Source organism: Lepisosteus platostomus, chromosome 8, assembly GCF_059453375.1.
Source record: "Lepisosteus platostomus isolate fLepPlt1 chromosome 8, fLepPlt1.hap1, whole genome shotgun sequence".
Lineage (NCBI taxonomy): Eukaryota > Metazoa > Chordata > Actinopteri > Semionotiformes > Lepisosteidae > Lepisosteus > Lepisosteus platostomus.
The window spans coordinates 28381601-28394573 of NC_142618.1; the positions used below are offsets into that span (position 1 = coordinate 28381601).

At 35.1% G+C, this 12973-nt stretch overlaps 1 protein-coding gene across 3 annotated transcripts in view; it reads right to left on the reverse strand.

Moving 5' to 3' along the window:
• The window catches only part of tmie (transmembrane inner ear), a 90511-nt gene that overhangs the window by 16910 nt on the left and 60628 nt on the right, over positions 1-12973 (reverse strand). The window contains exon 6 of one of the 3 annotated variants that reach the window (XM_088643046.1): positions 3332-4390. The exons of the other annotated variants lie outside the window; for them this stretch is intronic. Within the exon in view, the coding sequence (XP_088499172.1) occupies positions 4167-4390 (224 nt within the window). The 3' untranslated portion in view covers positions 3332-4166. Of the gene's footprint in view, positions 1-3331; positions 4391-12973 lie in introns of those variants that run through there. 3 annotated transcript variants of the gene reach the window in all.

Genomic DNA, 12973 nt, shown 5'->3' on the forward strand with positions numbered 1-12973 from the left:
GAGTTTTTGCCTGTTCTTGTGTGTTATGATTTAACTTATCTTCAGCATATACAATTCATTTTCAATTGGATTTAAATCTGGAAAATGACTTGGCCAGTTTAAGATTTTCTACATGTTTCTCCTGATGTCCTGATCTAGTCTTTGGTTGATTTGTCAGTATGTATTGGATCATTGCTATTTTGTACCGTATGTTGAAGTACTGCTTGATAAATACAGAACAATTTTCTTCTACACAAGCAGACCAAGTTTCTGTAAATATCAGAATTGATTCTGCTGCTCCCATCATTGGTCATACAGTATCATCAATAAAGTCAAGTGAGACATTCCAGAGTTGCCACATACTATATAACCAGACTATGAGATTAAATCCACCATGCTTCACAGATGAGGTGGTGTTCTGTGGAGAATCTGCACTTCATTTAATTGTTCACATTTTAACCTTTCCATCAGTTGGGTATTTTCAATGTTTTTTCCGTTTTTGTTGCTTATGAAAGGTTTACATCTTGTAATGTAACCTTTGTAATGCTGCTACCTCAGTCTTGTGTAAACTATAGTTTTGACACCTTCACCCCAATATGAATTTCAACACTACCAACGTATTTAAGATAGATAAGATCACTTTATTGGCCATATACAATTTCTTGCATTAGGGATTTGTCCTTTTGCATGCCCCAGCTTGCCCTCCATAAGACCCACAGGGACACAGATGGGGAGAGAGAAGCTTGGGGTCAGAGCACAGGATCAGGCATTTATATGGCATCCCTGGATCAGTTGGAGTTAAGGGCCTTGTTCAGGGCAGAGTAGGATTCATCTGCCGGCTGCGGAATACGAACCAGCAACCTTCCAGCCACAGGTGCAGATCCTTAGCCATAGAGCCACCTCTCTGTCCATTTAATTGACCAGAGAGGGTAGAACTGAATTGACTTTATTGTAACAAAATACCGTACTTGGGATTTTTATTTATCTTTTTTTTTACGAGAAAAGTTTACCAGAGTTCTTAATGAATATCTTAGTTTAGACTTCACTGTCCCTGAACGTTTGTCCCTGTATGTTTTAAACATTCATCCATGGCTGTGATATAAATTGAATCATTGAGGCTGTTTATTTCTTTATCTTTGAAATTAGTGTTGATTATATATTTGAATATAAATAATATGTTTTATTCTTGAGTGTAATGTGTTTTATTCTTGAGTGATATATTCCTGTAGAAAATTTAAAACTCATGAATTAATGTAAAACATATATAATTTATTTGTAATTTTCAAACTTCTAGAGCAATATACCACAAAAGTAGTTTGAAGAGTTTAATTCATTTCCTAAATGGGCTGAGTTGATAGTAATTACTAAGGAAATATGCAAGTAAAAAGGCTTGAGGGTTTCCTCTTGGATGGCCCATGATGAGAGTATGAGTATAAAAGCATAAATCAAAAATAATATTGCCAAAGAGCCTTTTGATGAAATACAGAATAAGATCTGAGGACCTTGTGTAGATTGAACCAAATTTGTGGTTACACTCTTAAGAATGTACATTCTTAAATTTAAAGGATAGGTTAATCTAGTACCATCATTTCACTAAAACATTTATAACATTTCATTAAAAGCCAGCAAGTTCATGCTTCTTTTCCAAATGTGTAAAAGAAATTAATCATAATTTTCAATTATTTTAAACTGAGAAATATTGAATATCAAAATATTTGAGAAATATTGAAAGACAAATTATTTTCTCATAGTATTTAAAAGGTATAAAATCCATAGCTGGAGAAATTGAAAGAAAAAAAAACAGAGATGTAAAGAAAAGTCATTAAATATTTATGCATATGTTTATGTACCAGACTGCTCTTATTATTTTAAGGAAAAGAACAGATTTCTCAGTTAGAAAAGACTCAGAGGCCTAATAAATACACATAACATGATCCATTTCACAGAAAGTGCTTTATGTGTTACAATTCTTGCAATAAAAAAATCTGAAGCATGCACACAAAGATAATTTTGTTGTCATGTATTTTTGTATCCCAAAGAGTTATATTTTGTAAGTTTTAAAAAAATGGTTCAAAAGCACATTTAACATTGTTTCATGTAGAGTTGTATATAGCCTTCTTAATTTTAGCATACCTTGTTTCATGTCAATATACAGTAGGCTTAGTAGGCTTATTTAAAATAAATCCCCTTTCCTTTGCAGAATACAGATCACTTCCTATCAATTAAAACGATCAGTTCCTGATGCAGTAATACATTTTTTTAAATCTTTTCAGGATCCGTCAAACAGTAACAGTAAAGTGAAACAGTAATGTTAGAGGACAGCAAAGAATAGACGAAAGGTCTTTCCCTTAGTTTCCATGAAGGGTCATCTCATCCTCCTCTTTCACTACAGGAAGAGGGTTGACATTGCGAGCTTGTACCTGACCAGAAACTGTCTGGAGGGAGGAAGTGTCTGCAGAGGCTGTTTTGCAAAGACAAAGAAAATGAAGAGAGAAAGAGAGAAAGAAACAAAGAAAGAGAGAGAGAAACAGAGGTTGAGAGACATAAAGTTACATTTTAAAAGAGAAACATGAAACCCAAAGAGTGCATGAGAAATCACCACAAAGTATAAAGCTGACAGCAGTACATCCTGTACCATAAAAAGTGATTTGACAGCTGTTGTTATTAGTGAAGAAGTGTCAAGAACACATTGTCATATGAAAAGTTATCATTTGTGTATGGTAAATGTGTACAAGAACACTATACGTGTTATTAATAATGGTATCATCACGTTATGCTCTTAGCTCAATGTCATAGTGACATATTTATTTTTCAAGCAATTACATCGAGATTTCCTGTACAATATCGACCACCCCAGAAGACAGAATATCCACAGGGCCTCTTGACTAGCAACGCTTTCAAACCTGTTACTCATAAGGAGTCAGTACAGCTGAGCATGCCTTGTTTCTAACGGTAAACAATCCAGTAACTGGCACAAGAAATGCATTGCTACCACAAGGGATATTTTGAACCTGCTCACATTCTTGTCAAAGGTTTCAAGATTTCAAAAACTAGACTATAATATCCAAATCAAATTGCCGTTATTCACCTTGGTGGTTTATTGGGGATAGCAACATGAAAAACCCTTTACTCTTTACATGAATGAAAAAATTATTTGCACTGCTTTACATACACACATTTTATATGTAAATATATACACAGGAGATCTGTATATTATGCATCCTGATTTATATTATCCTGATTTATTCATTCCCTTGAAGCATATTTAATAAAGAAAAGTACAGCTGCATATCCATATTTTTCATCCATACATTATCAGAAAGCTACTTAGAGTCTGTCCTTGTGTCACACACACAATTAACACACAAACGTTCCTGTCCTCAGCCTACATATTCAGCATTTCTTTGGAAGCGGACATGAAAATGGAACACCTAGAGTAAAAGAAAACATGGAGAGAACATGCAAACTCCACACACCCAAGGCTCAAGAGCTGTAAGGAAAAAAGTGATAAATGCCCTGGAATTTTTCAACATTTATGAGACAAAGACATAGAAAATGTTTGAAAATGAGGAGGAATATATCAATCACATAAATTTATTACACACATTTAGAAGTGTGCAATGTTCCTCTTTATTCATCATCTGTAAATACGTGAAAAAATGATTTGTAATGTAAATATAATCCACAGCAGCTTCTTAGTCTTATGACATTTTGACAAAGTTTCAGAGTTTACAGAAACTACTAGAAGTCACCTTGATTGCAATTGGGTATCAAAAGAGATTGAATACAGAAACAAAATAGTATCATACAAATTAGCAAAGTTGGTGAGTTGTCCACAGAAAACGGAACATCTCTGTAAAAAACTCCATAAGGCATTGCAATTTCAGCTAACCAAAACGCTCATGGCTAAAGTAATGGTTGTGATCCTTTCAATAAAAGAATGTAAGAGCGTTTTACCAAAATGTCCATACAGAAAAAAGGTTTGGGAGCCAAGGGAAACAACTGGGAAACTTAAAAAAAACTTTAGTATCATCAGATCTCCAAGACTGTCATTTGAGGTTGGATTAAATAATTTGGGGTCTGCAGAAGAGTTCCATGGCATCATAAAAAAGGCTAAGCTTTTTTTTTCTTGATGAAACACATAACAACAACTCAATAGTTATCAGACAATCCCACTGGGAGTACCATTAGCACAAAACGCTGAAGGTCATGTTGAAAATAATGCCATCACTTATTTGAGGAAATAAAAAAAGTAACTGTCCTGCTTTAGGTTTAGCTTGTATCTTCTGGTTCTCGTGTCCTGGAACTAGCAACTGATTGAATATAAGGTTTACTAGTACATAAAGCTGCTGTCTTCTTGACTGTGACTGATTCCCAATAAAATTCCAGGTTCCCAAAGTGGAAGCAAAAACTGTAATAAGTTAAGCATTAAAGTAAACAAAATTAGTTAAGCATCCAAACATTGTGCATTTAGAATATACAATTTTGTATATAGAATATTGAATGTCATACACCTGTGTCAATCAAAACAAAAACAAATTATTTTCTCATAACACATTTATAATTTATAAATTATAAATTAATTATAATCACAAATACTAAATGTATATGTGATTTTGCTAAATCAACAAATTTTAGTTACACTTTATCCAGTGTATGATTGCATTTGGAGGCTAATATTGTGCATCATGCTATGACTCTGAATTTGAACTGGAGTTATGATTATTGTTAACTTACTTATTGGTGTATTGTGGTTTATTTAATATACTGTAGGTTATCATTATTTATTTAAAAGTCTGCATGGAGATAGTTCTTATTCTTAAAATAAATGAACTGTTAATGCACTTCAGTTCCCAAATAGATGAATATATAGTTTGCTATACCACTCCTCTGTTGTAGAGAACTGAAATAAAACAGCTTTCCATGCTTATTAGAGGAATCTACATAAATGATCCACTCCCTTTCATACACAGCTTCCTGCAGGTCAGAATCATCCATGCAATACGTGTAATGTACAATATGTGTCTAATTCCTGATTAATTGCTTTACACTTGTCAAGTGTCTATCAAATCCTTGATTTTGTCCCAGTCTTTTAAGTGCTTTGCCACTTCCCCTGTGTAAATTATATTCTATGCAAATTTAACTCATTTGCTAGCTATTCCAGAATGTACAGAACTGTTAAAAATGCAGAGCAATCATTCTAAAAAATGCATATCATTCTCTTTAATATGACTTGCTGTTTCGTATTCAATAACATTATTTTCATAGATTTCTATGGAATATTCCATATTTGCATAGATTTCCATAACATTTTGTTTTAAAAAATATCTTATGGAGGACCTTATTAAATACATCCTGGGAATCTAAACATCATATGGTTTAGAGAAGGATTCTCAGAATCAGTTCCTGCAGGGTTTTCTGTCTTCTTGAATTTGTCCTATTCTGAGTTGTCAAATAAAGAGTGATTCTAATTATGGTCTTGCTTAGGCTTACATAAGATTTTCTTAAGGTCTAAGGTTAGTGAAAACAGTTACTTAATTAAATGTACAATTACTGTACCTATAAACACCTTGGAGCCTCAGAGAAATTACAAGTGTCATAATCATTAGGTATGTAAATGTTAGGTCAACTATCTAACTGCAATTATTCCATGAATAAACAAGACCAAGTTTTCACAAACAACCACTGTCCGTGAAGAGGTGTCCCCTTATTGTACACTTTCAGGGTGACAAAATAAAAAAATACATGGGCAGAAGTCAGACACCTTAGCTCCCACTACCTAATAATTTGCCTTTATTTTTTAAAAGAAACAGCCCATTTTGTGTATCTTGTGCATGCTAACTAAATGGCCGGTCAAGCCTCAGAATCTCTGTGTTCCACACAGTCTGGCCACGGTACACAGCAATTACAATGTTCTTCAAATTTAGTTCCAACTATCATTGCCATGATCATTTCAGATAAAGAAGTGAGACTGTAATATTCTGATTCACTTTTGTCCTCCCTATTATGAACTGTGGTTGCATCTGCTGTTATCCAATCTGTGAACACGACTCCCATCATAACTGGTGGTTGGCTATTGTAAATAACACCTCGGACTTCCTTAAGTAAAAAAAAAGGAAATTACCATCATGCCCCAGTGGTAGTTTCGAGATAATCTAGCCCACGCATAACTTCAGTGTCAGTTCTGTTAAAATTACCCCTTAATCAGAAATGTATTTATATACAGTAGTATGGGGCATGTTATTGAAATAATCTGTTGTAAACACCTGTGGAAAATTAAATACAGATGCAGCCATTCAAAACAAGTGGGTGATACCGCATTATTTTCCGGTGCGCTTGGAGCAGTATACCGCAAGTTACGGTATTAATACAGTATATTCTCGCAAAGCGCCGAATGATACCGCAAATAAAATAATAATATCCTGAATTTCTGCAAGGTGGAGCTAATAAAGCTCAACCTCTCATGTTTGAGCTGTCGCCATCAAAGTCTTTACCGAAGATATTACTAATAGTTTTTACAGTATAATGAATGACCTTGGACAAGCTGTAAACTCCAAGTATTGCCCTGGTCCACATTCACCATGCCTTTCACATGCTCATAGAAGATATTGATTTAGGAACATGTATACTGTACTGTATACAGTATGTATATGTATATTTAATGTCTTTACTGTGCCCGTTTAAGTATTGAATATTTATATGGAATTTTACCATAACGCGTGTGAAATCCATAAACGATATTAGTTTTGGAACATAAACATACAGTATGTAAACTGTATATGGCTGGTCTCGCTACTTTAAAGAAAAAATACACACCAGTATTCCATTTCTCTCTAAAAATTTTAAGCATTCCAGTCTTTAACTAAAGTGAAATAACGTGAATAAAAAGTTGGTAGTTTTAAGCTTTTCTACGAATATGCTCGATACCAGAGTCAGCAAGAATACTTTTAGAATTTTATCAATAGGGAATATAATGTGGAATCGCGTATCTAAAGAAATTAATAACGATATAATTTGGTTTCTGTCAGAGCGCAATGAAACCTATAACTTGATTCTTCTGGACGCCCGGTCCCGCCAGGGATTAAAGAAAAACATGGAATCGTGTATCTAAAGAAATAACAGTATACAGTAACTACAGATGCAGCCATTCAAAATGCGCGGGCGATACCGCATTATTTTGCGGTACGCTGTACGCAGTCTACCGCAAACTACCGGTAAATACCGTGAGTTACCGTAAATTCTCCTATAATACGACAAGCAAAATAATAGCATCCGGAATTTCCGCAAGGTGGAGCTAATAAAGCTCAACCTCTCATGTTTGAGCTGTGGCCATCAAAGTCTTTAACGAAGATATTACTAATAGTATTAATAATGAATGACCTTGGACAAGCTGTAAGTGTAAACTCAAAGTATTGCCCTGGTCAACATTCTTGTTTTCATTGACCGTCTTTGTAAAAGTAACACCACAGCATTCCGCAATCACGCATTTGTTTCCAATCGTGCAAAGTACAGTGATTCACCATGCCTTTCACATGCTCATAAAAGAGATTGATTTAGGAACATAAACATATTACCGTATGCAAACTGTACTGTATACAGTATGTATATGTATATTTAATGTCTTAACTGTGCCCATTTAAGTATTGAATATTCATATCTAATTTTACCACTGAAGGGAAATCTTAGTAGCTGAGCATAAAAAGAATAGGAGCATACTGCAACGTGTGTGAAGGCCATAAACGATATTAATTTTGGAACATAAACATACAGTATATGGCTGGTCTCGGTACTTTAAAGAAAACATACACGAAACATGGTTTCATTATGACCAGAATCGGTCTTGAGATATTTTTAACTTGATTTACAGTATTTGAGAAGTATGTCTTAACACCGATACTACAGTGCTTAAGTACTGCTCACGTATATGTTTCTAGGTTTATATTATGCATTTCATACGGTCAAATTACTTTTGAGCAACTAATAAGAAGCGCGAAACGGTATGCGTTTTAGTTTCGTTTTGTGCTGGGACCCGTGGATTGATTAGAGATATCAAGTACATACAAGTCATTTTTTAAATGTTGTAGTTCGTCTTGAAAAAATGTTACGAGTACATCATCTATCAACAATTACACAGGTTCTGTTTCCATATTGCGGATTTTGGTTACGTAATATTATTTTCTAGATTTCACGTTGTGAATATATTGTATGATTTGGGCAAACAGAGCCGCAAAGAAGTACATTATGGGTTGTTGTTTTTTTTTTGCAGTTTTATCTAGAACAAGCGATGCTTAAACCTTTGTCTGATTCTTGTGAAACTATCCACACGACAGTTACAGTACCTAGGAGTTGACTTCAGTGATGTCACTGATGGGATGTTTCTAAAAATCCATCCTCTGTAAAACGTCTTCTCTAGTTGTCCTGCATATGTATTCGCTAATGAAGCTGTGTGTTCTGAGCCTGGATCTCTACATTTCTGTATGAACCAGCTTAGAGGGCTAAAGACAGCTTGTGTTTAAATTGAGTGTAAGGCAATTTATGCTTCTAAAGTCATGGTCAGCATTTATTATTGTACTGTGCTGTAAACTTGTTCTGTGCCAAGTCACATTATTTTATAGCGTTTTTATAGCGTTATCAAATCCGGTGGCGCTGTGTGTTAGTTTCCTGACTCCCATGTCACAGGGTCTGTGATTGAAACCTGTGAAACCGGTTTAATTCGTCACAGCCAGCACTCCGGTTGTAAAGTAGAAGCAGGCGAGATTTCCAGCGAAAGACACCTCCCCCTTCTTCAGGTGTGAGGGTTTTCTGCTCAGAATGAAACGCTAAAATGTAATGTAGGCTCTGAATGGGTTCAATTATGATTTGGGCTTGATTAAGGTCACTGCCTTTCATCTAAAACCCTACTTGAATCCTTCTAAACTAAAAATCAGTGTTAGTGAGTTCTAAATAAAGAGGTATCCAGGTAACAGTGAAACTGGCGGACAGTCTGGGGAGATCGCCCGTTTTCCATGTAAATAGTTCCCTGGTTCCGCACCCCTTGGTGTTTCTCTCGCTCTCTCTCGGGTCACCTGATCATTAGCTCGAAAGATTTGAGTGCTTTGTGTATATTCTAATGGTAGTGGGGGCAGGGTGTGTGGGAACAGGTTTGGTTGAAATTGCATTGGAGATCTATGTTCTTCACACCTGAAACATTTTCTCTGAAAGCATTTTCTTCGCAGTTTAACCGATCTTGTTACAGCATGTTACAGTTTACTATTATTAACCATATTAATTTTAAGTGCTTAATGTAAAATCTTGTAAAAATATATTTTCATTGTTCAAATATACATTAAGTCTGACTATCATATAATAAGTTAAATACAAAACTAAAGAAAAAATAAGGTTAAATATAATTCAAAATATTTTGCTAACAATGTTAACTGTTTATGAATAATAAAATGTATTAACTAAGGAGTAGGATGGCACAGTTGTTAGTATGTTTTTTGTTTTGTTTCTTTTTCATAAATACAACAGTAGTACCTGATGTCTCAGTGGCTTTCAAAATTAAATTATGCATGCAAACCTGTGAACTAGAAAGATAACTAAGATATCCATCCATTTATAATGGTGGCAAAGTGGTTAGCATTGCTATCTTGCAGCACTGGGGTCCTAGGTTCAATTCCTGCCATCCTGTGTGTGTGGGGTTTATATGTTCTCTCTGGGTTACATGGTTTTTCTCCATATGTGTGATATGACTCCCTCTCGCACTCCAAAACATACTGGTAAGTTAATTGGTTTATGGGAAAACTGGCCCTGGTGTGTGTGTGTTTGTGTCTGTCTGTCCTGTGATGGACTGGCGCTATGTCCAGGGTGTACTCTGCCTTGTGTCCGTTGCTTACTGGGATAGGCTCCAAATCCTCTGTACTGGATAAAGAGATTAGAAATGGAAGTAAAGGCACTGTGTGGAAGGCACTGATAGGTAACCAGTGCAAGGACTTGAAAACAGGTGTAATGCATCCCTGATAGGATTCTTGCTGTCATATTCTGAACATATTGAAGATTGCTCAGTGTGGATTTAATTTCCCCAGTGAACAGGATGTGCATTTATTAATTCTAGAAAAAAAGCCTTTCTTGATTTCTCTAGTTCTTAGTTTTTCTAGTTCCCTTAAAAATAAACTATTATTCCACAATGCAGAGTATTACATGGCCAGTATTTACACATGATATTTGTGATTTAAAGAAATTAACACAAGCAGCTTTTGGAGATTTAAGTGTTGGCTGAGTTATTGCAGGATAAAAGACTAGAGATGTTGGCAAGAAGAAGATAATTTGGGGAAAGCTGAGGAATACACTTATAACAAGAACACTTCCTAATGGGGTTAGGCATACTTTTGATGAAGATGATGAAGTTAACAGACTATATATTTACATAGATACTGAAATAAGGATTGTATTTTAGATTATGTGTAGTTGCTGGCATTGATCTGTGTGTTGGATGCACATGAATTGAAGGAATGGGCAAACATAGCTGATGCGGATCCACAGATGTTTATAATTAGAGGCAATTTGTTTAAATAACTAGGTATGGATACTGATGTGCAAGAGAGGTGGAAAGGCTGTTTCCTTAAGCCAGCACTATAAAATGTTTTATTCTCAGTGAGATGCTGCCATTTCATAGTGGGTTTCTAACACTGTGTATAGTTCCATCCACACAGTGCCTTTACTTCCATCCATTTCTAATCTCTTTATCCAGTACAGAGGATTTGGAGCCTATCCCAGTAAGCGACGGACACAAGGCAGAATACACCCTGGACATAGCGCCAGTCCATCACAGGACAGACAGACACAAACACACACACACCAGGGCCAGTTTAAATCTAACCTCAGAACCTTTCTTTTCAGAAGACTTAGTGTCTGTATCTGCTTCATTTTCTAATTTTGGTAGCACCTCTAACTGCTTGTCTTTCTTACATGCATTTACTTTGTAATCTGTGGTCCTTTTATCTGTTTTTACATCTACTGTATTGCTTTGAGATGCCACCTTTAATGGTGATATATCAAATACAGTTTTTTATTATTGTTATAGGGAAACATGATCAGATTTTCCCTGGTTCAGAAAAAAAGATCTAAAGTATACTAGTTTGTCACTCTTCTCATTCCCTTTGCTAAATGACTTTTCATACTAATCTGATCAATCTAACTGCCAGTTTTCTGTGCTTTCTCTATCCTGCTAGATTTGCAATTATTCTGAAAATTTTAATCTTGAAATAACTCATTTCTAAATACCTTTTTCACTGTTAACATCTTGCAGCAACTCTGCAACAAAATATACACTCTGACAGTTCATCCTGCTACCAACATTAAATAAAACAAATCTTAAGATTTCTATATTTATGTCTTTATTTAGTGGTTTCATTAGTGACAAAGGCTAAACTTTCTTGGAAAAATGTCTTTTATGTGTTGCGGAAAAAACTGACTTGCTTTAACAAAATATGTTTACAAATCCTTTCACCTGGCATTTTCGTAGTTAGAAATTATGGAACGCTCTGTTAAAAGCAAGGGAGTTTTTATGTCCGTTGCAGTTCTTTTGCAACATGAATATAATTATATCGTTATTAATTTCTTGAGTTACGCGATTCCATATTATATTCCATTTTAATCAAATTCTAAAAGTATGCTTGTTGACTCCGGTATCGCGTTAGTTAAAGACTTCGATGCTTAAAATGTTTAGGGAGAAATGGAATACTGGTGTGTATGTTTTCTTTAAAGTACCGAGACCAGCCATATACTGTATGTTTAAGTTCCAAAATTAATATCGTTTATGGACTTCACACGCGTTGCAGTATGCTCCTATTCTTTTTATGCTCAGGCACTAAGTAAAAGGAGATGCTTCATATTGCTTGACTAATTTTAAAAACTAAGTTATAAATGCAGATGCTCCCTCGGTGCGCTGCTCTGGTGCGCCGGCTCTTACACAGTCCCTGTCTGCCGTAAGCGTTACAATATACATACCCAACACTGCTTGTACCCATCTGTCATGCAAATAAAACACCTTGAATTGAATTGAATTGAGGGGAGAGGGGGGGAATACTAAAGCTAATACTGGCTCAATACCCTCAATGGGCTTTGACGTGCTAATGCGTTGGTTTAACAGTCCGGGTGTGGCAGGCTTCCAATGTCAACTCGACTCGATTGGAAGACAATGAACGTATTTTAGCCCTAAATGAACTAATAGCAAACATGGTTTACATAAAATACATTTTTCCAAGAAAGTTTATAATAATACGATCTATAGTTGAAATCTGAGCCTACTTTAAAAATAAAGGAAAAGCATTTTCAGAGAGCAATCACGCTGTGTTTATGTAGAAAAAGCGATTAGGTTTATGAGCAATCTAATTACCTATTCGCTTAAAGCGCTATATAAAATAAAGTTTATTTAGAGATGAATGATCAGTGTCGCAGTTTAAATAATGGGAGTCAGGAAACTAACACACAGCGCCACCGGATTTAATAACGCAATAAAAACGCTATAAAATAATGTGACTAGGCACAGAAAAAGTTTACAGCACAGTACAATAATAAATGCTGACCATGACTTTAGAAGCATAAATTACCTTATACTCAATTTAAACACAAACTGTCTTTCTGAATGAACCTCTAAGCTGGTTCATACAGAAAATGTAGAAATGCATTAGCCTGATTATGATTAAAAAACACATATAATTAAACACGCGTTTGCGATTTAAATCAGAACACGATTTAAATCAATATAAATGTTTATATTGTAACGCATACTGTCCAGCCTCCATTTCTCTATAAAAATTTACTCTGTTGCACACACACACAATAGAAGCAGGATTCGCTGTCAGAAGGGAAGATATGTTCAAAATATCGCAAATATCGATCATGTTGCGATATTTTGAAATATAAAAGTCAACTGATTGTCCATAATATCGCTTTGTTATGTTTGTTAAAAGAAAAGTCCAGCACCAATTGGATTCGAACACACAACCTGCCA